At 33.9% G+C, this 25472-nt stretch overlaps 3 protein-coding genes across 5 annotated transcripts in view; 1 reads left to right on the top strand and 2 right to left on the bottom strand.

Annotated features, from left to right (window-relative positions):
* The window catches only part of LOC111053162 (classical arabinogalactan protein 9-like), a 37971-nt gene that overhangs the window by 5223 nt on the left and 7276 nt on the right, over positions 1–25472 (top strand). The window contains exon 2 of the mRNA XM_039428099.1: positions 1916–2044. Coding sequence (XP_039284033.1) covers positions 1916–2044 — 129 coding nt within the window. The remainder of the gene's footprint in view (positions 1–1915; positions 2045–25472) is intronic.
* Positions 1–25472, bottom strand: part of LOC120351314 — a 97390-nt gene that overhangs the window by 69835 nt on the left and 2083 nt on the right. The window lies entirely within an intron of this gene.
* Positions 15008–18107, bottom strand: LOC120351313. The gene is made up of 2 exons (XM_039428097.1): positions 16716–18107; positions 15008–15997 (listed from the first exon to the last, which is right to left on the bottom strand). Exons 1-2 carry the CDS (start codon positions 17635–17637, stop codon positions 15747–15749), a joined length of 1173 nt encoding a protein of 390 aa, XP_039284031.1. The 5' UTR covers positions 17638–18107; the 3' UTR covers positions 15008–15746.

Here is a 25472-nt window from a genome sequence, read left to right as displayed (position 1 = left end):
CTTAGCAATCTTATAGTTTTAGAGATTCGAGATTCAGAGACTCTCGTATTACAACTCTGGTTTTCAAAACTTTAATATTCTAAAGGTTTGCTCAGATAGTATGTCAACTATGTTCAAATGCTAAATTAATTAATTATTAAACGAAAATTCCAATTAAATGCTGTAAATCACCCCGAAGTCTTCGGCATTTTTCGTTTAATAATAATTATTCTGTATTGAATATATTGTAGTCTATATTTTCCATCTCCTATTCCCTGATAATGTGATTAAACCTTTTCAATATTTTGTATTTCCTCTGCTACTCTGTTCTCTCTATAACTTGCGTTCTCCAATGTGGTCCTCTGCAGACCAAATAATCGTTTTCTGTATTTTCCTTTGAAAATACAAACAAACGTTATGTGCAGCGATTGAAAGGTTTTCTTGTTGATTAAATTGCGCGTAAAATCACACTTCCGTTCAATGGCATCATTTCAGTTTCCGATTGCTCTTCAATGCATAACATTATTTCCGTATTTCCGCTAACATACTTGTTCACTCATGAAATTCTACTTCTTCAACATCATTCGCTGATTTCTTCTAACATTCATTTGGAACAGAATTCCAAGAAGATCGTTGAATTGTCGTGTTTACGTCAATACTGCACAAATTAGAGCGGAAAGTCGTAAAGCAGTTTCTTGGACTGCTAATCACGTCAAAGTTTCAATATAAACGTAGCAAGCTGGAAATGCTTGAGAGCCCTACACCACACCAAAAAATTGGGTGGAATTATAGAACAAAATAAAAGTTTTCCCAAAGTTTTCAAGTTACCGTACTGAAAGTAATAATTCATTGTAGACTTATTAAGCTTTTATTTTTGTTTTTGTCTAAATAAACAGTAGGAGAATTCAAAACTTCAGATTTTCATATAGGCTATGTTTCAAATCCTTTTTCAATTTCAATCTAACAGGAATTATCTTTAAATTTGAAGGTATAATCCAATACACGATAAAAGCAATAATAGTGATAATTTATTCATATTCTACTAACTTTTATTGGCTGAGAGAACTTTCGGGATCCCTCTAATGTCTCTCAATAATCAGTCTACAGTTGTATCTGAGAATGATATCTATGATTCTTGTTAATTCAGGTTACACGAAACTTATTCTGTTATGGTGATCTACGTGAATCAAATTATCTGATCCTATTTACTCTAAACAAATACTATGACAAAATTTGTTATTGTTTTACCCTTGAATCCCGCTGTTATTAGAGTTTAACATTCATTGGAACATAAACATTGATTTTATCTGGAGAAAAGTGAAACGGCTTTGAAATCAATCTCAGCTTTCTACACTATCATCGCATTCGATCTGTGAGAGCCACTCAATTAATATAGGTGACTAGCTACATCAGATTAAAATTACTGGCACATTTTTTTCACAAATAATATTCCAATACAAGAAAAATAACTTTGTTATTAGAATTATTGAACAACTGATTCTGGCAATGATTATTTGTGAGTAGAATTGTAATTTTATCTATAAATTATTTGAAAATCAAACACAGACTGCATTTAAGATCCGAATATTCTATAGAGTGCTTGTCACACAGCACATTTTATGGGATCTAATTTGTACGTAGTTTCCCACTATTTGGGAAGGCGGTTTTTCTCAAAGTGATTTTGCACAGAATGGTTTCAATTTCAATCAACTATCTTCTCCCAGATCTCCTAGAGAATGTAGACCTACCTACCATTTTTAGTATAGTATTCCAAGTGAATCACACATTTATCTGTTCGATGAATCAGAAATGCATCATAATTCCACGAAAGAAGAGTGGAAGAGCTCATTGCTACACTTAAATTCTGCTACACTACAGTTGGTACATCAAACACATTAACAAGAGATAACCAACAAACGATTCATTTCCATTGCAGCTCTGTTACATTGTCATGAACCACAAGCTCTGTTCATTGCACATACAACCCCGTTTGCTATCATTATTTCTGGGTGAACGGACTCCAATTGTTTCTTGTGGAAAAATGATTTGGATTTGGTCTAAAATCGTAAGTATCACAACCAATTATATGCCGTTCATTATTTGGTTAGATTCAAATTAATTGTATAGCCTAACTGTTTTCAAATGTGAGCTTGACATTTTCTCTTATTGCAATCTAGTCTAAAAAGACTAATGAGCAATTTTTTCCTAATATAATAATGAGTTGAATACTAACAAGATAGGTAGTTCTCACCAGGACTACTACATCTAGCAACTAACTTGAAATTAACATAAAATATGGTAATATAAATAAATAAATTATCATGTATTATAATAGACACATTCACACAATCAACACTGCTCTGTTTTTGACATTTTCACTACCGGTACACAACACTACACAACTGGAAGGGCTTGGTCCGCTTCGATCTGCGAAGTATTTATGTGTGTTGTCAAGTAGCTGAGCTACTTCTTCATTTTCATGCCGTTCGATCTTGTCTGCATGCTTGCGTGCGAAGCGCCCAATCTCTGTTGCAACGAACTCCTCCTCCAGGTCTCTGTGGATGTCAGAGTTGGATTCCATACATCCATACGGGTTTCAGGATTTGCTTGTAGATGAGGATCTTGTTGTAGGGTGGAAGAGCAGAATTTCGGCCTATCAACAAGTAGATTTTCCTACATCAGGTACCTAGCTCTTCTCTCTTTTTCTTCACGTGTGCTTTCCAACGCAACCTTGCATCCAGAGTCATGCCTAGATATTTGGCCTCGTTAGCAAATGTAACAGGTTTCTCATTGATGGCTAGGGGAATTTGCTCACATTTTCTGTTTGTGAAGTTGACTTGGACAGACTTGGTCTCATTTACTTTGATTTCCCACAGTTTAGCCCAACTGGAGATTTCATCAGCAGCATCTTGAAGTTTCCTCATAGATTCCTGACTTATATGCTCCTTGCGCGAATCCACTTGCTTGATTGGTCCTGAATGAGGCTTTCATATTTTTGCTTCGCATCTTCTGCAGTTCGACAGCAACACTGCACCCAGCTTGCTGAATGATTTTTACCACAATGAATACATTTCGGCATTTCTCCAGCTGCCTTTGTGCAATCCTTGGGGCTGTGTTTACCAGCACATTTGACATAACGAAACTCTTTAAAGCAATATTATTGGGTGTGTCCATATGCTTGCCATCTTTTGCATTGAGCAATGAGCTTCGATTTCTTCATTGCCTGTATTTCTTCCTTGCATCCCATTATGTTGGTGATTCTTTAAATTTCATTTACATCTTCTCCTGCTTCAAACTCAAGCATGAACATATCTAGTGGCTCTGTAGTTCTCCATTTAAGCTTTATACTTGCGTTCAGAATTTTGAATCCTATCTCTTTGAGGTCCTCCAAAATATTCTCGGCTTCACATGAGTGATGTAGCTTCTTAACCCAAACTCTGATCGGCCTCGGTTATTAGAGTTATAATTTCATGCAGAGCATACAATAACTCCAATATTTTAAAGAAAAGAACTGGCTCATAAATGTACGGGATAGGAAATATACGAATGACGCATCATCATGTCTGAACTACACTACTGAACTGATTAACTTTAAATTTTGCAAAAAAGATTCTTGATTTACCGAGGATGGTTTGGGCATGCTTTCAGTTCTTCAGATTTCAGTATGTCAAGTTTTCAGTTTGTGAAGTTCACAATTCGTCAGGTTTTCAGTATGTCAAGTTCGTCAAGTTTCCAGTTTGTGATAATTTGTTTGAGTGGTCATCTTTCTATCTACAATATAATAAAGACAAGAATTGCCTTATACATGTACGGGATGGGAAACACACGAATGACGCATCATTATGTCTGAACTACACTACTGAACTGATTAACTTAAAATTCTGCATAGGCTAAAGATTCTTAATTCACCGTTGTTGGTTATAGGCCTATTTTCGTTTCTATTACTCTATCTATCTTACTTCTACAATATTATAGAGAAGAGTATTGGCTCATATGTACGGGATAGGAAATACACTACAATATTATAAGGGAATGTATTATTATAAGCCAAATAATTGTACCGCAAAAAAATAGGAAATACTCGATTGACGGATTATCACTCATGAACTATAATAAACTGATTGTGGTAACTTGAATTTTTACATAAAGATTGTGAATTTATCAAGGATGAAAAATAAGCTTAATTTTAATCTCTTTGTTCAATTAGTTTTGATTACATAAATAAAAAAATATATTCAAATAGTGATCAAAACTTCAAGTCCAACCAAACAGAGCTTTCTCCAGGTGAATCTCTGGAGTAATTGTTAACATGAACAAGTGAATCATGTTCATGATTAGAGAATCAATTAGAATCATCAAATAGAGCAATTAAAGGTTGAAAATCATAATCAGAGCGCTGAGCTTAATGAAATATTGAGAGCACTTCAAGATGAGATAAGGTATTGACAGAGAGAGTTATGCTAATGTCTACGTCGATTGAGGCGCTAGAGGCAGAGACAACAGGACTCTGAGACATGGACATGAGAAAATTACAGAGATGGCAAGGAGATTGATAAATGGAGGGCATCACATGATGGATTATTTATAAAATTGACGGCACTATCCAATGACCAATCTAAGGTTTCAAGAGTAAAAAATAATAGGGAAGAAACTAATACGTCTCCCAGGAGGCGATCTGAGCTCCCCGATGATAGAATGAGGCTCGCAGAAGTGGTCACAATGCAGGAGAGTGTGAATCCGACCAATCCCCTTTCAATATCTTCGAGAACTCGAAGGCCCCTACAAATGAGTCAAAATTATTCACAAGCAGAGTCTCCTCAACTCGTAATAAGTCTAGTAGAATAGCAATATTTGCAGACAGTCATGGGAAAAAATTGTTAATCTTGTCTCCAGAAAAGTGATTTGCAAGGTGTCTGGTATGATAAAGCCAGGAGCTGGATTCGAAGAAGTGACTGCTGGATGCATTAAGGAGAGTGAAAATATGAAGGAGCGTGACCTGGTTGTTTTTATGGGAGGAACAAATGACATAAACAATTTTAATTTAAATAAACTACTTAGTTCCATAAAAAAACTTCTCCCAAACTTAACGCATGTGAATGTTATAACTACGAATATTCCTAAAAGATATGACTTACCGTTCAGCTCCAATATTCAATACCAGATTGAGAAGACTAACATCGATATTGCTAAAGTTTGTAGACTTTTCAAGAATGTCAAACTGCTGGATGTGAATAGCCTGGGAAGGCGATTCCATACATCGCATGGGCTTCACCTCAATTTGATGGGAAAGCGCTACATCTCGGACTTCATTGGAAAATGGATCGTGGAGACAGACAGAGAACTTGGACCTCCAATTGCAGTTGATAATAGTCGATGTGAGGCTGAGGAAGAAATTCCAGTTATAACTACGCAACGACCTTTTTTAGATGCGCTCAGCCTATACAAGAAGTTCATATCTAGCTCATATCAACGTGAAACAACAAAGTACCTCAGATGTTACACAACGAAATCCTGTGTCAGCCAACTCTAGTGCTGCTCTTCCAGTGAACCCTGGTGTCAAAATTGACTTATTTCTGTGGAATTGTCAGGGTTTGTGCAATAAGTTTGAACTAATTGAAACCCAGGTTCAAGAAAATAATTCTGAGCAGCTAAGAGAGGAACTTGAACTCATAAAACTGCATGGCTATACACTAAGTAGTTCCTATTGTAAGCCAACGACGAAACGTGGAGGTTCGGCTATTTTCATTAATAATAATTTGTCCTGGGAAATAGCCTCCAGAATTTGTAATTTATCTGTAATAAATGTATTTGAAGTTTGTGCTATATTTCTAGATAAGATAAGAACTATTGTTGTATGACTTTACCGAGTACCTGACCCCAGTAACACTGTTACGTTTCTGGAAAAATTTAACGAGATGCTTCATGTTTTGTCTGAAATGAAGTATGAAGTATTGATTTGTGCAGACTTTAATTTAAACTTAAACGATAATCACAATCCATTAACTATCGATTTTATGAATTTGCTTGCTTGTTATGGTATGCATACCATGATTCTCAATGAAATTACTAGGCCTAATAATAATAGCGACTCCGGCATTTGTATTGACAATGTCATCACATCAATTCACCCCTCCAGATGGAATGCAGCAGTCTTACCGCAGACTGCCTCTGACCACCACGCAGTGACGGCTTCAATTAATCTAGACACAGTCTTCCATTTTTCAAATTTCCATTGGAGTTATTAATTATGAAGGTGTTGGTCAGTTTAATGATCTCATGCAATCCATTGATTGGCGAAATGTGTATAGCTATGATAACCCTAATGATAAGTTTTCTTTATTTTCTATAAGTTTTTGTTGCATGTTAACTGTTTATTTCCTGTGGAAACAATTAAGCCTAATAAACAGCGCTCCCCTGGTAAAGATTGGTACAATGATGATCTCACTGCTATGAAGAAAACCTGATTATATTTTTATGAGTTAATAAAAAAATTTAATATAGAATAGAGTAGAATAGAATAGAATGACTGCCTTTATTTTATACCTGGGAGGGTGAAGTTAGGGCGCAGTCGGCCCTCTCTTACACTTAACCCTCCAATACAATACTAAACTATAATTTAACAAGCAATACTCAGTCAAATAAAATAAAACAAAAATATATTTTAAATGAAAAAAGTAAAAAAAAACTATAATGATAATGAGTGGAATAGTTGAATAAACTTAAAAGTAGAGCATTCTTAAAATATTAAATAACAAAGATCTGTTGGGAAATAAATACAACATTTATGATGGAATATATGGATAGGATCGACGGATATGGATAGAATGGACAGATAGGATCGAAGAAGCAAAAAAGAGCAATATGGCTACAAACCTTACAAGCAAAATGAGAAAATAAGGAAATTGATAAATACTTTGTAACATATTGAAATCTTATACTACTGTAGGCAAGTAAAATCCCTATTTGGAAGAATTTTATAGGTCTGAAGTAAAACAGATAACCTATTATCGCCAAATGTGATAACAACAATTGAAAGATTAGATAATAATGGGTACCATGGCTAAAATTAGAACAGCCGAATAGAAAAGAAATGTTATTTGCTACTTATTATATTATATAGAGTATTGACGAATTTGAGGTTAGGCTTAAAATACCTACTGATCGGCGACCTAATAATCGATCAAGTCGCATAATATGAAATCTAGCCAGACACCTTGGCAAAAATTTATTGTAAACAAATGGTATGCAATTGGAGGACTTTGGGAAGCATATGGCTAATTGTTGTAGAGGGAGAAACAACTTATAAATCCTAAAAAAATCTATTATCTGTAATGAATATACTTAAACCACCAAATAAAAATAAATTAGAATATTAAGGAAGTAGGATATTCCTAGGCGCATGGATACATCAATGAATTTGCATGAACCAATCAAATTGCAGTAATCGATGGGCGGCAATGGAGAGCCGATTCAAATGTATATATGAATGTTTCTATAAATGATAAGAATTTATAAAAAATTACTACTCAGTTTATGTATCGGATATGGTCCGAGAAAGTATAAAATATTATACCTAAGATATAGGTAACTAGCAAGAGCCCGTGCTTCGCAAGGATCTATTTTAAAACTTGACGTAATGAAATTTTGAAGAATTGAGAATAGGCCTATAACCATCCTTGGTTAATTAAGAATCTATAAGCAAAATTTCAAGTTAATTAGTCCAGTAGTTCAGACGTGATGATGCATCAAACATAATTTTCCTATCCCGTACGTGCATAAGCCAGCTTTACTTTATATAATTATTATAGATATAGTTAACGACTGCAAGAGATAGGACTGTGGAACAGAATAGTGGTGAAACTATGATAGCGCCAGAAGTGTCTCAAACACAATAGTAGGTACTACATGAACTTTTTGAAAGTGATTTGAAAAAATGTTAAAACAACAGAACTGAATCCTTATCATTGTACCTTCATTTAGAGAGGCTTTTGTTTGAGCCGAATGGAAATCTATTTATAAAATAATAGATGTCTGTTTGTGTGTTTGTTTGTTCCCAGTAGACTTGAAAACTACTTGACATAACGGCATGAAACTTTGGGAATATGTTGTGTGAATATTGGGGATGGTTTCTGAACAGAAATTTTAATAGGGGGGCTAATAATAATTATTTATTAATCCATTTCACAGACATATGTTTTCGAAATTTTCGGCCGAGCGGCTACTGAAGAACGAAAAGATGATCATGATTCAAGATCATGTTGTGATAATATGATTTAGCATCTAAAGTTACCAGCTCTAATAAACACATCACCCTGTGATAAATTATTGTGTACTGGTATTAAAACGGTAGTTTGGAGTTGAAGTATAGTTGATTGGTACCAGCTGTTGATAATGGTTCCTTAGAAGACCTATACAAATAATTATCCCTATCATTGAGAAACTGGAAAATCTTGAAAAAAATTATTCACCTAATAAAAGAGAGTATATATATATTGTATAGTATTCATATTGCATCCATTAATTACTGAAGAATGAAAGAATAATTTATGCAGGCAATTTGGCTTCAGGAAAAACCACACTACATGTCAGGCAGTTTTATGTCTTTCATTCAGGAAATACTAAATGGTATGGAAGGTAAAAAATCTGTGAACGCAAGACTATTTGATATGTCAAGAGCATTTGACACTGTCTCTCATGACATTCTACTTTCTAAACTTGAAAGTTCTGGTTTTAATTGTAGATCTGTAGCACTTATAAAGTCATATTTAATGGACAGATTTCAGACTGTGTATTTTAAAGAAGATATGTCTGGTTACAAGCCTGTTATTAATGGAGTGCCTCAAGGTTCAATCCTAGACCATTACTGTTTATTATCTATATGAATGATCTGCCAGACAATATTGAGGATGAGAGCACAATATGTATGCAGATGATGTGTGCCTGAATATCGTAACCGACCTCAACGGAAGAGAAACCTTATTAAATGAAAAATTAGAACTGATGTCTGATTGGTGTAATGCTAATGAACTTGCTCTTAATTTGAACAAAACGTAAAACTCAACTGTATCTTATAATAACTTGAATTCAGGGCATTCTGTCAAATTTCCAGGCATCAATATACAAAATAATATGAAATGGAAGTGTCATAATATTGACTGCACTATCCCCAAGGTAGCAAGAGGTGTTTTTATGTTGAGAAGATTAAAAGAAACAGCGTCAAAAAATTTTAGTAAATGTCTACTATAGTTATGTGCATTCACTTCTTTTGTATGGAGCTATATTATGGGCCAATTGTAGTGATTCCCATTCACTTTTTGTGTTACAAAAAAGATCAATAAGAACCATGTGTAATGTTCCTCCCCTTACACACTGCAAACCTCTATTTGTTAGATTGAGAATTATGTGTTCTCCGTGTATTTTTATTTTTCAATGTTTATTATTTGTAAACACTAACTTGCTCTCATTCTCTAGTCATTTTGATGTTCATTCGCACATCACAAGAAATAGGTTGAACCTTAGAAACGGATATTGTCGGTACAAATCAAGTCATATTAGTTTTAGGGCTTGTGCAATTAGGTTTTATAATCAGTTAACGTTACATATAAGAGGCTTACTAGTGGGTGAATATAAACTTAAATCAAGGATTTTCTTATAAGAAACTGTTTTTATACCAATGATGAATATTTTGCCTTCAATATGGAGAATTTTTAAGACGTTGATGTGATGATTTCTTGTTGTTTTTATGTAGTATGATTGTATATGTAATGATTTATGTAATGTTCTCATGATGTGGCCTATACAAATTGTAATTTGTCTTTGGCAATAAATGGATTTCGATTTGATTTGACATGAATGAAAGGTTGCGGGTTCGAGACCAATCTAACTGATTTGTTTTTGCTAAGAATTTTCAAATCTGATGAATATTAAGAAGTGAAGTTAGCGGTTCACAAGCATAATTTTGTCTGGTTTACTAGCTTCAGACTGGTGATTGTTTACCAGTAGCCTATTGAATAATTACATCTATAAGTTGATAAATTAATTCTACTAAAACTTATTTGAATTCTGAAATTTCACCCCGCCTACGTATTGTGGACTTATCTGAATTTCGATTTATTTAGGTATTATAAATATACTAGCTGGCAGGCTCGCTTCGCTCGCCTCGTCCGTCTAGCCAGGGGGCTACACTATCTGGACCCCCCGCTGGATAATCCATAAAAAGGATCAGCAGACTCGCTTTGCTCGCCTGAATTTTTCATTTGAGCTTACTTTCTTCCGTCACAAAGTCGAAACAGACTCTCAGGCTCGATCCAATCACCAGTTTTCTTTGAATTATGTAGTGCAGGGTTGCAAAAATCTTTATTTTTATCAGAATTTATTAATATTCAGTTATTTCTCAATTATGGAGACTTGGTTAGGATATTATGAGAATCATTGTATTTCAGTCTAAAGTTCTTTAAAATTTGGGAAAGAAATGATATGGAGAACTTAAAAAACATCCATGACTAACCCTGTCAAGTATGAATTTGCTTGAAAAATGTAGAAAAATGCTTTGAAAACTCAATGAAAAACTTGAAAAAACCCTCTAAAAACGCTGGGGCACGCTTGAAAACGCTGTAAAAGCGCCTATATTGGGCATACGGGATCTTTGACGTAATTCTTAAGTCCTCCCAAGACAGAATTTCCAGACCCTTTCTGAACTTCTGTGCGAAATTTGAGCTTATTCTGTCAATTAGTTCATGAGAAGGCGTAGAAAACGCAGGAAAACGCTCGAAAACCGCGGAACTTGAGCGTTATTCCAATAGAACATTATTTTTATACATCAGCTGAGTCTGAGTACCAAATTTGAACATTTTCTAGCAATTATTATTAGTTCTTGCACAGTGAGTGACAAGATGTATGTAGGTCAAACAAATAGAAGAATATCAGCCAGGATAGAGGAACACAAATTGAACATAAAAAACAAACAATCCACTTCAGCCCTTTACAACCATGAAAAAAACACAGGTCACAAAATAAATTTTAAGAATTCAAAACAATTAGCCAACATTCAAGATTTTCGGGTTAGGATTGTACGAGAGGCCTTAGGAATAGAGAAACAAGGAAGCCTTAACAAAAGAGATGACAGTACAAATATCTCTTCCCTTTGGAAAATCATTTTAAACACAGCACAAAAGCCAGACACTTCTCCGGGAATTCACCCAGCAGCGCCAGGCTGAACACGTGGAAGAAGGAAAGGGGAGGAGGTACTCCCTTCGACCACGTGGAAGAACTTCCAAACACACACAGGAGTCAGTGTAGCTAAAACGGCGTTCCAAGGATGTCATTTGTTATTATGGCGAAACGTTAGCAAGTAAGTGAAACTGCTTATCGGATGCACCTGGTTGATATAGTATATATATAAATAGTTTGTAATATAAATTAAAACAGGAGACACAAGAAATAGATAGATTGAAAACACTTAAAAACTTACATTAGAAATGGGGGAAATTTTCGGAAACTGAGTTTCCTTCCTCAACCGAGCAGACTGCAGTTTGAAATCCAGTTTGAATGGAGATACAAAGAATATATATATCAACCGGGTACATCAGATAAGCAGGGATCTGCTTATCAGATGTACCCGGTTGATATAGGCTATTAGCATGTTCATCCATCCGCGAATTTTTAAAAGTTAATCTAGTAGTTCTGATCCTCTGGAGAATAAGTTTCTAGAACCTAGCTGAACTTCTGTACGAAATTTGAATATAATCTGTCAATTGGTTCTTGAGAAGGCCTAGAAAATGCCTGAAAACCCGCCGATCTTGGGCAGAACTTACTTGAAATAGAAAGAAAAATAGAAATCTTAGTACCCTTTTTGAAATATTTAATCACAACATGTTTCGGACATTGATGCCATTTTGAAGTCAATGAAAATAAATTATTTTATTTTTCTTTCTATTTCTATAAAAGTAGCCCCATACAGAAAAGAGATAGAACTTACTTGTCTTAACTTAAGGCGAAACTATCTTCCAATACAATTTTTTTTAAACTTGACCTAGTATATTTTTAGTTCTGTTGATTATGAATGGGTGAGAGAGTGAGTAAGTGAAGTGAGTGAGTGAGTGAATGAATGAATCAGTACCATTTCGCTTTTATATAATGTATATAGATACCATAATATATTATACGTAGGCCTATATACCTCACCCAATCTATCTTGAAGCCATCCATGGAAGAATGTAAGATGAACATTCAACTTGTAGAGAAGAAAGCAATCAGCCTATTTCAAAGGGAACGCAAACATAGTAAGTATCTTGAAGAAATACTTAATCATTTATTCAATCAATCTCTAAGCAATAATCTCTGATTTCGATAAGCTATTGCTCTGGTTCAGGCACAATAGAATACAGCTCAATCTTACAAAAACAAAATATATATTGTTCACATTAACAACACCATGGACACTGCCTTCTGCACTGAAGTTGCATGGTGCCTGTGATCAGAATGACTGTGACTGTGAGGTCGTTGGTCAGACCAATGCCATAAAATATTCAGGTGTGATTGTTGATGAAAAGCTTAACTGGTCTCAGCATATATCTATCATAAAAAACTATTTGTTACTCGTCCTGCGAAAATTCTACTTCTTGAATAAATTTCTCCCTTCAAATGTTCTTAGGCAGTTATATTTTGCATTTGTTGATCCAAAAATAAGTTATGGTATTAATTGTTGGGGCTCCACCTATATTTGTCACTTGAAGCCATTGATAACGGTGCAGAAATCGATAGTCCGTGCTATAAATAGAAAGGGTAGATATGAACATTCTTTTCCTCTATTTCAGTGCCTTGGATGTTTGCCTCTTGGATATATGTATGTGTTTAAGGTCCTGTATATGTTCTTTTTGATGTCTGGAAACGGTGGTCATACGTTGCTCAGGGATGTTCCCAGCTATCAAACTAGGAGAGTGACAGCTGATTTACTGAGACTTCCCGAATCGTATACCACTTGTTTCCAGAAATCGTTTGTATTTCTTGGCCCCAAGTTTTTTAATAACATCCCAATTGAAATCAAGAGGGTTCAAAATCAACTTGTTTTCAAAAAAAGAATTCTTAGATGGCTCAGAGGTCTTATGTCTGACCATTTAGAATCCTTATTTAATGTTATTTCGTAGTTTAAATGTAATTTTGGTAGCTTGCAATAAGCATTAGTAAGATGAGCTGTTATTGGAAAGTGTGCAAGGTGAGTGAATGTGAGAGTGAATGGTTGCTAGTCAATTCTTTCTCTTTTCTTTTTCTTTCTCCTTTTATTCATGCATTTAAAATTAGTTGAAGTGATATTCATTCCTGCTTGCAAACGTGGAGTATTGTATACTTCCAGCAGGTAGTATTTTTCATTCCAATTCACAAATTTACCGTATTTCTATTCTAATCAAACATACCAGTATTTTATTAATCTTTTTTATCTTACTAAGCTGTGTGTTTTTGTTTTCCTTATTGATTCTGATTGAGAATATTGTGAGTTTGAATAAATAAAATTTGAATTTGAAATTTGAAATTTGCAAGCTGAAGGTGAAATGTTGAGTATAGCTGAGAAAATTGGAATCGAGTATGACTTCTATAGTGATTCCTTTTTACGTGGAGCCGATTCACAATATTTATCACTAAACTCATTCATTTTTTATATTTTTGTTATTGACTTGTACTTGATAAAAGTATTAATTAAATCCAGTACTTTTTCCTGATTCTTCATTCTTGTCACATCTCTAACACCTCTCAATTGTAAAAGAGAGAACTCTCAATGTAAGAGGAATAGACAATGAACATGGAGGTAGAGATAATCTGAAGAACACCTTTCCGAGAGAGAGAGTAAATTTTTAATAATTATTAAAAATATAACTTGACATACATTGACAGCTATAATAAGGTATTGAAATGAATTTTATTATAATTAAAGCTGTATGAACCGAAGTAATAGCAGGCTGGCATCTTATCTTATTGATATTGCTGCTCGCTACTATCAATTTGAGCTATGCCAGCCCGCTTATGAAATGTGATGTCACATAAAAGCCCCAAATTTGCAAGAGGTTGAGTCTCACGGTCTTGCCAATTTCTCACCCATACAGCACATTTCAGCCCTCACATCGGGTCAAGTGCAGCAAGACTAGCCAAGCATCTCCGATATTACACTATTACACTTTAGGATTATGGTAGTACCCAATGGGAAACAATCAACCATCAGTACAAAATTGATATAAGTCTGGGTCCAAGCCCTTCGACTTTACAAGTGGAATTCTCTCCACATTAATTACAATAATTAGTGAAGTGGGCAACAAGCCCCACTCACCTAAAAAAAAAGAAAAGAAAATCCCAAATAATAATCTGGCCCGGAGGACCAAAGAAGATGCAATACTAAGTTTGCTGGCCTGCCATACTCCAATATCTCCAACATGACAACATCTGTGATGCCACATATGAAGGCTAATTCCAATTTGAGCAACCTTCTTTATATTATATTTTGGACTCACACAGTTTGGTTCATGATATTCAATTAAAATTAAATTTGCAAATTGTATATCTGTGTTCATTATTCATTCCATAGACAAACTTGTCTTTTCAATTGATTATTTCTCTCTCTTGGATGTGTTCATTTTGTGTTGGACTCTATTCTTTCATTTCTATTTCATGATTAATCTTTCTCTACTCAATTTTTTCTTGTTTGTTGGCTGTGCATTGTTTTCTGTTACTATACTCTACTTCCTCCTACTCAACTTGATAATTACTTATTGACTATGTTTAGCTTTGAATCTAATAACTTTCTCATTTTCCTCACAGTGGGGCATGCTGATAATAACAAATAATATACATTTAAATAACATCTAACAAATATAATAATAATCTTAACAATGATACTAATCTTAATGCTAATAACAATAATAATACTGAGTTAGTTTACAATATATCACAGACATTTTTCTTTGGTTAATTTTTTATTTTTTATTTTTTTTTGCTTTGTTCTGTTATTTGATTTTATTACTTTATGCTTTTGCTCGTTTAAGTGATTTTCTTCAATGTGTTTATTTATTCATTTTGTTTTTGTTTTGTCTGTGTTGATAACATTTTCAGTTTATATAAATATAAGATCAATGAGTATCATTGTTCATTCATGCAACCATGTGCATTGCATGTTAGTTCAACGTTTTGTGCAGTTATCCAATGCAAAAAACTGTATAGTTTAATTTGAAATATAGCTTCAAATATTTCGTCTTGCAGACCAGAAGGGCTACTCCTAACAGTGGAGTGCACTTAGGGTGCTGATAACTGCACTGGCACATAAAGAGACATAATATTCTTACATTTAACACAAAATTTATCACATTGTCCTGCTGCACCATCTCATAACATTTAAAGAACATAAAAATCGAGAATAGAGTACATTAGGCTCTGCTTCAATTGAGAAAAATATTCTCGAATAGTGAATATTATGATATTCAAGTTCACAAAAAATGTATCACAATTAATTAACATGTTATACATTAAATGGGCAGCAGGAGACACAACACACAACTTGACAATTCTCAAGTTGGTGACACAGAAATATAACATAAATTCGCCTTTGGGATACATTTACATATAGGCTTACAATATAATAATATGATAATTAGATATCTGAATAATAACAATAATATGAGCATACTGCAAACAAATTACTCTTTATTACTTGCATTCCATGTGAGTCGTAGGTTGATGATTCATGAAGTGAAGAGACTTTCGTGACGACGGTGATGAAGAGGCCTCTATGACAAAGATTGCATTTCCGGTGGAGCTCTCTCCAGGATAGAAGGTCTTGAAATGGCCAACTTATTTGAATTTTCACTCCGATTCTGGTAGGTCAATGATTCAGCAGAAATCTTGAAAGGAAACAGCCTCCTGTGGAGTAAGATCCTCCTGAAGTTAGACCAAGCGCCCACAGACATCACCCTGCAGATATCACCTTGGCTGGATGCTTGAGCAATGGTGTATGGCCCCGTGCGAAGATGAAAGAAACCCTTTTTCCATTTTCGAAGGGAATCAGAAGTAAGATGAAACTCGATCAACAATTCTCGTCCAAGTGCAATTTTTTCAAAAAATACACTTTTTCGAGAATAGAGTACATTAGGCTCTGCTTCAATTGAGAAAAATATTCTCGAATAGTGAATATTATGATATTCAAGTTCACAAAAAATGTATCACAATTAATTAACATGTTATACATTAAATGGGCAGCAGGAGACACAACACACAACTTGACAATTCTCAAGTTGGTGACACAGAAATATAACATAAATTCGCCTTTGGGATACATTTACATATAGGCTTACAATATAATAATATGATAATTAGATATCTGAATAATAACAATAATATGAGCATACTGCAAACAAATTACTCTTTATTACTTGCATTCCATGTGAGTCGTAGGTTGATGATTCATGAAGTGAAGAGACTTTCGCGACGACGGTGATGAAGAGGCCTCTATGACAAAGATTGCATTTCCGGTGGAGCTCTCTCCAGGATAGAAGGTCTTGAAATGGCCAACTTATTTGAATTTTCATTCCGATTCTGGTAGGTCAATGATTCAGCAGAAATCTTGAAAGGAAACAGCCTCCTGTGGAGTAAGATCCTCCTGAAGTTAGACCAAGCGCCCACAGACATCACCCTGCAGATATCACCTTGGCTGGATGCTTGAGCAATGGTGTATGGCCCCGTGCGAAGATGAAAGAAACCCTTTTTCCATTTTCGAAGGGAATCAGAAGTAAGATGAAACTCGATCAACAATTCTCGTCCAAGTGCAATTTTTTCAAAAAATACCGAAGGATTGCTTTGCAGTTGGCTTATGAAGTTCAGCTGACATACATCCCGACCTTTCGTAGAGATCTCCAACCTCGTAGATGCAGTTGAATCATCGTGTTTTAGCAACTCAACTTCCCTTTGGATTGAATCATCTTCCTTAGTAGTGATGAGCTGTGTTGTTTCTATCTTTTCAACTTTCAAGTCGATAACTAGACTATGACTGGCTGTAGTTGAATCCACTCCAACCTCCACAGAGTTTGTAAGGGCGATAAAGTTGTCATTTTTTTTGAAAGCTTGACTCTCTATTGACGCTTGAGTCAACTCCACTTGACTGACAATAACTTTTCCAATTTCCGCATTTTTTCCAATCACTTCCTTCTGTGAAACTTCAGCTAGGCTTATCACTTGTGAATGAAAGCTTCCCTGCATACGGTCCAATCGTGTATTCATGTCCACATGTGCTTCTCGAAATATTTTGGTCAGACTTCTTTCTAGATCCTCCTGATGCGCTCTCCGTTGATTGCGTATCTCATTCAAAAAGTCCAGCATACTATCTGCCATGGTTGGTGAAGTTGATTGATTCGATTGTTGAGCTCCTATCTCGGTAGTCTCGCGATGAGAAGATGGTTTATCATCAGGAGGCGCCAGTGTGACGTCCCTCTGTGGAGAAAAAGCTTCTGCAGCCGACAGTCTGGTGGGCGACGCTCCTTCCTGAAGTGCCACTGCCACATCGAGATGAGTGGACGGCCAGCGTTGTTGGATCTCTTGCATGGACGTAGGACTACTGGACCGTGGATGTCCGCCGGGTGAGTCGTCCGCGGCTGTGCTGACGTCAGTCGTCAATCCGTTCCCCATATTTTACAAAAGAAAAATCAAAGTGAAGATCATGGCAATGATAGCTGAAGAATGCAACGATGGAGATCTCAAGTGCATAGAAGCGAAGCGAAACATCGGAGTAATTGATAAGATAACAACGAAGTTCCCAACTGCAGTGAAGTGGTATAGCTGATAAGGTAATAACCAGTCAATGATGAACAACGATGATTATACTGCGCGATGGAAGTTAAGCGGTTCTTGCTCATTAATTAATATAATATTGTAGAAAACAACCAATAGGTATCGCAAAGTTTTCTGCCCACATGAACACAAGTAATACTCTATTTATATTAAGCGATAGACTATTAAAATGAATTATTTTGATTACTATTTGCATTCCATTATATGCTCATATAATTACCAAAAAAAAATATTTATTTGCAAATGATTGGCTACTCCAACATTTCAAGCATGTCGTAGTATCTTTCATGCAACAATATAATACCAGATAATGGAACTTCCAATAAAATGTTGCATGAATAAAATATATTACCTCAATTTATAACATTCGTGCACTAAAATAAAAAATTAGACTGGTAATATGCTCTAAACAAGATAGTGAACCTAGTAAATCATTCCATAAAGTGTTACCATAAATTTCGATAACATCAGTATAACACACCATAACAAGGAATTATAGGTATTATATTAATCTAATATACCACTTGTTCGTTCAAATAATAATTTTGGAAATGTTGAAGCATTCAAATCGAGACACTTAGCAATCGTTATAATATCATATATTATAATATTAACCAAAGAATATCGTTACTTTGGATAATAAATAGGTAATTTATTTGTAAGCCAATAACATTGGTATAAGATAATATTATTTCGATTTGAAATATTTGCTTACACGAATGAATAACTTTTATTAATGGAGTATCTACAAAAAGTCTAGTAGCGATTGACTATTGAGCTAATCCATATAATATCAGTTTTATAATATCGTAATAAATTCATTATATTATAAATTATCCTCCAATAATAATACATGTAAACACTGCATATAATTTTCGAATAAATTATTCATTAAAACTCTGCTTATAATAATAATAATTTTATAGTATGATTATCACAGTTTATTCAATATGCCTATCACAAATCCTTGGAATGACCTTGAAGTTATCACAATTATAGGCCTATTGCAAGCTCTTGCAGGACAAGATCTGCGATCATCATGTCTCGTCAAAGAACTATGATTTATTGATGATGAAAATAATATATTTTCCTTAGAATTTCCAATCTAAATTTAATTCAATATGACTAGAATAGGTATAATTTTTTAATATTAACAACAGCAGGCTTTTTGTAGGATAGGACCTGCAATAATAATTTTTTATTGATTGTAGAACTCTGCTAGTCAATCATAATACTGTATAATCATCTTAAATAAATAATCATCTTAATTACATTAACATGAATATCACAGAAATAGCCTACTTAATTTATCCCAAAGGCGTAAACTTCTCTCTCGGTAAGGTGTGCTCTTTGAATTTTTCTAATAAATTCAATAATTTTTGAATGGTGAATTTTATCTCAGGTAACTTAATCTTTAATTAATCTAAATGAATACTGAATCGTGATAAATTAATATGCTGATAGTATTTCTAAATGAAAAATTTACTAAGAAAATGCTGAAGGCTTTTTCAACTAGAAATTATTTTTCATTGATAATATTATTCACAGTGAGCCCCCTCCTAAATTTTGTAATTGATAATTGGTAATTGTAATTGAGAATTTTGTAATTGACCTAAGGGTCCTTTTCAACTAGTTTTCCATAAGGAACGGACTCACCGGTTTTAATTTAAGCATGTGTCCCCGGACAGCAATCCTCCGGTAGAGCATTAGGTAGTCTTCCGTCCGCCAGCCTTCTTTCACACGCGTATTCACTAAATCGTTTGTATTTCTTGGCCCCAAGTTTTTAATAACATCCCAATTGAAATCAAGAGGGTTCAAAATCAACTTGTTTTCAAAAAAAGAATTCTTAGATGGCTCAGAGGTCTTATGTCTGACCATTTAGAATCCTTATTTAATGTTATTTCGTAGTTTAAATATAATTTTGGTAGCTTGCAATAAGCATTAGTAAGATGAGCTGTTATTGGAAAGTGTGCAAGGTGAGTGAATGTGAGAGTGAATGGTTGCTAGTCAATTCTTTCTCTTTTCTTTTTCTTTCTCCTTTTATTCATGCATTTAAAATTAGTTGAAGTGATATTCATTCCTGCTTGCAAACGTGGAGTATTGTATACTTCCAGCAGGTAGTATTTTTCATTCCAATTCACAAATTTACCGTATTTCTATTCTAATCAAACATACCAGTATTTATTTTATTAATCTTCCATTAATTATTTCTTATCTTACTAAGCTGTGTGTTTTTGTTTTCCTTATTGATTCTGATTGAGAATATTGTGAGTTTGAATAAATAAAATTTGAATTTGAAATTTGAAATTTGCAAGCTGAAGGTGAAATGTTGAGTATAGCTGAGAAAATTGGAATCGAGTATGACTTCTATAGTGATTCCTTTTTGCGTGGAGCCGATTCACAATATTTATCACTAAACTCATTCATTTTTTATATTTTTGTTATTGACTTGTACTTGATAAAAGTATTAATTAAATCCAGTACTTTTTCCTGATTCTTCATTCTTGTCACATCTCTAACACCTCTCAGTTAATGATAAGTAGTATTATTATTATTCATTTAAAATGTTCCCTAATGAAAATTTCATGCCATCAACACTGGGCTACCAGAATACACAATAATTTTAACAGGAAAAAATCATACTTTCCTTGTTGCAATGAGATGGAATTTGAAGGTATTTGTTGTGCTATTAAAATATTGAGCCGAAATAATCTGGAAGAACTGGAAATAGATATTACTGAACCATAATTATTATGAATGCATTGCGTCTGCAGAAATTATAACTGCGTTAATTACACTCAGGGTGCTAGAATCCAGTTCTAGCCTCATTTATCCTACGGTCAAGAAAATTCCTTCAGAAGTTGACCAAAATAATTATTTACCATCATTGAAATTAAAGTTTTTAATAATGTTCATCATCATCCAAATTTTCGAAAGTTCGAAAGGTTTGTGAAAAAGATAATCAGCAGGATTGAAAACTGGGCCTATAGTTTTATGATGAAATTGGCACATTTTCAGCTTCACTGGTGAAGCAGCAAAGGCGTCTACATAATAAAATAATCCTGAGTCATGTATAAGTTAAAATAAGTTGGATTGATAAGACAATCGTAGTGTTCTCAAAATTAAGGATGTGCACCACGCTTTTGGGAACCTTTTTACTGTTGGAATTTTTCAAAATAGCTATTTCGCTTTACTATCAAGCTCCCTAAATGAAACAAATTTCTAAAGAAAAACTTTTCTTATAATTTCAACTGTTTGCGATATGAGCGCCTATAGGTGAAAATAAATTAATGAAATTTTGAGGATTACATACATTGTTCAAGATATTTTCTATCTCATGTAATATTTGATTTCTCAGAATAATAACTCTAGGGAAATTAATTCTATTTTTATAAATAGAGTAACTTGAAGATTGGTTCTTCAAATAAGATGAATTTTCCTAGAAATATATGAGATAAGCAAAATCTTGGAGAATATTATATCCTTAAAATTGTATGGATTTATTCGTTTTGAATTCGGCAATGAGTGAAAAAGGTGAAAATAATATCGCAAAATGTGCTGAGAATAATAAAAAAGTTCTCCCTTGAAAATGTATTCCATTTGGGGAACTTGCTAGTGAAATTGAATACTCTAAAAATAATGACATCATTAAGGTCTCCAAAAGCTTTGTGCACAGCCTTAGAGAAACTTTCCACAATATCAATACTTCTATTCAACAGGATTTTTGCTTTCTGTGAATGGGCTGATGATATAATATCATGATCCCCTACCTATGTAAACCTATGTCCCCTAACTTGAATGTAAATTAGTAGTGGTGGATGTCTAATTAATGCAGCAACTATAGCACTATACAGAATGTCCCATCAAGGTTGTAACAGCCGTTATCCATAGATTCTACTCGACATTTCTGACAAGAAATATTCAGTAAACTTTTCTCCTATCGACCTTAGTTTTCGAGATATATCAATTTTTCGATATTTTCAGAATATGCCTACTTCCGGTCATTAAATACTCAATAACTGGAAAACTACTAGTCGAATTTTAATTTCCAAGGGTATTGTTGGAAAGAGAAAAATATTTCTAACAAGATTAATGTGATTTTATTTGTTGTCACATATTTTGCAGTTTTTTATTAGGGCTTAAACTTGAAAAAATGCTATTTTCCAAATTCAAAGTCAAATCTCAAACCTTTTTTTCTCGATTTTTCTATGACTAATTATAGTAGTTTCAATATTTCAAAAACTTCTCCATCTCATAAGCTTTTTTATGAGTATAAATTCGAAAATGTATGTTCCATGATAAAGTGTTCAAAACTGCTAATTATGCTAATATCTGGAATGAACACCTTCAAAATGAGGAAATTCACAAACAGCATGCATCAAGTGGTGTCCTAAAGGGTGAAATCACCTGATTTCTCTCTGACAATATTCACAAGTTTCAATCAACATTTTGACATACTACAATGATATGACTTTTTCAATAACTTGTTTTATTCCCTGTAGGTACCGTAAATCCTGAATAAAACAACAAGAAGTGTTATGTTTCAGCCTATTTTCAGTATACTTTTCAGTGTGCTTTCCAGTTAATTGGCATGATATGTATCAACTTTGGCTAGTAAAGAAGGGTTCGCGTTCATTATCATGAAATTTACCTTGTTTGAGTACATGAACATGTTATTGGTGTATGGAGAGTGTGGATGCAATTCGAGAGAGGCAGTGAGAGTATACAGGAGACGTTTTCCTGACCGAAAACACCCATCTCATAACACGTCTTTAAGATTGACAGATGTCAAGATGGTGAGGGTCTAGGATCAGTTTCAAGGTTCGAGAGGCCCGTCTTAATTTCTGAAGCTTTTGAGAATCTTATTCTAAAGTATTTCGAGCAGAATCCTCGATCCAGTATCCGGCGGGCAGCTGGGATGTTGGATGTTTCAAGAATGATAGTTCAAAAAATATTGAAGAACAATAACTTTCGACCATTTCATGATACCCCAGTTCAAGAGTTCAATGAACCTGATACTGTTTCTAGGATGCAGTTTTGCCGTTAGCACAAGATTGTGTTTCAAACATTTTATGGACAGATCACAGATTAAAGTACATTCACAAGAGCTGGTGCTATTAATTTCTACAATACACATACATGGACCTTTCATTTTCCTTGCAAGAATAAATGGTGAAGTTTTTATGGAATTTCTGGTCAATGAGCTTCACGAATTGATGGAAGACAAGCCTCTCAATTTGAGACAGAATATGTGGCTCCAGTTGGATGGCTGCCTCCCTCATTATGCTAGAATCGTCCGTGTGTGGCTTGATAACAATTATGCTGGGCGGTGGATTGGCCGAGGTGGACCAGTAAGTTGGCCACCACGCTCACCTGATCTTACTCCAATGGCTTTCTACTTTTGTAGGGTTGTGAAAAGTGAAGTTTACAGAGAACCTGTAGAGACCAGATAGGAACTGATTCTCAGAATTCGATTGACGTTCAAAGTGATGAAGACACGGCCATAGCCACCTCTAATACAAGTGAGACGGGCAACTCGAAGCTTGATAAACGGCAGCAGAAGTTGCATAAACAGAAATGAAGGCTATTTTGCATTCCTGTCAGCAGTGAGCATGATATTTAACTTGATTACCATCTGAATGATTGCCATCAGTTTTTTTTTAATTCTGTCATTCATCTACTTTGAATTATTATTCTATGAATCAATTTTGTTGGATCTTGTAAAAGTGCATGATTAATATTTCATATTTATAGGATTTAGGCTATATGCTACCGAAAATGATGCAATAATCAGGTGGCTGCACCCTTTAGGATCATCACTTGATGCATGCTGTTTGTGAATTTCCTCATTTTGAAGGTGTTCATCCCAAATATTAGTAGTTGTAAACACTTTATCATGGAACCTTTCCGAATTTATACTCATTCGAAAGCTTATGAAATAAAGAAGTTTTTGAAATATTGAAACCACTATAATTACCCGAAGAAAAATCGAGAACAAACGGTTTGAAATATGACATTGAATTTGAAGAATAGAATTTTTTAAGTTTGAGCCCTAATAAAAAACTACAAAATATGTAACAACAAATAAAATTACACTAATCTTGTTAGAAAGGTTTTTCTCTTTTCAACAATACCCTTTAAATTGAAATTCGACCAGTAGTTTTCCAGTTATTGAGTATTTAATGACCGGAAGTAGTCATATTCTGTAAATATCGAAAAATTCATATATCTCGAAAACTAAGGTCGATAGGAAAAAAATTTACTGATCATTTTTGTCAGAAATGTCGAGTAGAATCTATGGTCTACGGCTGTTACAACCTTGGTGGGACACCCTGAAGAGCAAAAAAAAATTTTTTGTAGTGATAAAGCCTTTTTTCACTAATATAAAGAAGCTTTAGGTTATCTGTAACAAAAAGTGAACTACAGGAATGGCTTTTGAAGGAGTTTAGTTTTAGTTGAATTTGAGTTCAATTCAAAATTGTTGGAATAATATTTCTATAATAAGTCAATAATATTTATTATAAAAACTCATTAAGAGAAATTTACAGGATATTAACACAGACAAGAAGGCTGTATCTGTGAAACTAGTTATCAAACTCAATAGACTCAATATTAATTTAATTCACAAAGAACATTTGGGAAATATATGAGAAAGGCTCATTATTTTTACAGCTCTTGACAATAAAAAGCATTAAATTCTTTGTTGAAATCAATATTCTGCTTAGTATAACATAAAAATATCAATTTAAAAATTCTTGTGAAAGGATCATTAGGATAATCCCTTAGAAGTGATTAATGTTTCTCGATAGATTTCAAAATCACACTTGAAAATAGCAAGATGCTACTATTACCTAAAGCTAGTTTTGAAAATCTCAAAATCACAAAATTCTCAAATTCATAAAATACTCAATGTAAGCCCTTATTTTAAAACACCTTCTTTGAATCTCTCAACATCAAATAATTATAATATTTTACTGTGATTTTTTTGTTTTTTTAATAGGTATAACAGCTAATGTTATTTAGATTGTCGATGAAAGAATTAAACATTTGAGAATATTGGTTTTGTAATACATATTACATATTATAATGTACTTACATATATATACTTTTGGCTAAAATGAATCATTAAATAGTATAGGTACTGGGGGTTATTATCGGAAAACTTCAAGTTTGGCCAATCCAAGAGTTTTTCCATAGTATGTGTTACTTTTTGCCTTTACATTGACATCTTTGAAAATACTTTTGGGGAAGTAACATACTATAATGTAGGCTGATTGCTGGTATTTCTTTGTGATGAGAAATTATTCCTCTGCTATAAAGCTATAACATATTTAGAAATTTCTTTGATCGATTGAATAAATAAAACAACGACTAGTCCTTTTGAATATTGCTCACTCCTTAGAATTTGTCATCTGGTCATATGGGACATATGCAGGTTCGGTGGAGGCTCTCTCCACTAGTTTACATAATTGGTGTAAACCAAATTAAACTTCCAATTCGAAATCATAGACAATTCCTCACACAAATTGATTTTTTTTTATTCCTGTTTATAGTATAACCTGAGAAACATACCTTTTTCCAGTAACTATGTGAGATGTTTTATCTGTTACCTATCTTATTATTGAACTCAATATAGGTTTAATCTATAATGAGATCTCACTCAGATGGCATAA

This window comes from Nilaparvata lugens, chromosome 5 (genome assembly GCF_014356525.2).
Source record: "Nilaparvata lugens isolate BPH chromosome 5, ASM1435652v1, whole genome shotgun sequence".
NCBI lineage: Eukaryota > Metazoa > Arthropoda > Insecta > Hemiptera > Delphacidae > Nilaparvata > Nilaparvata lugens.
The sequence above is the reverse complement of the archived record's forward strand: the minus strand, read 5'-3'. Positions and strand labels throughout refer to the sequence as shown.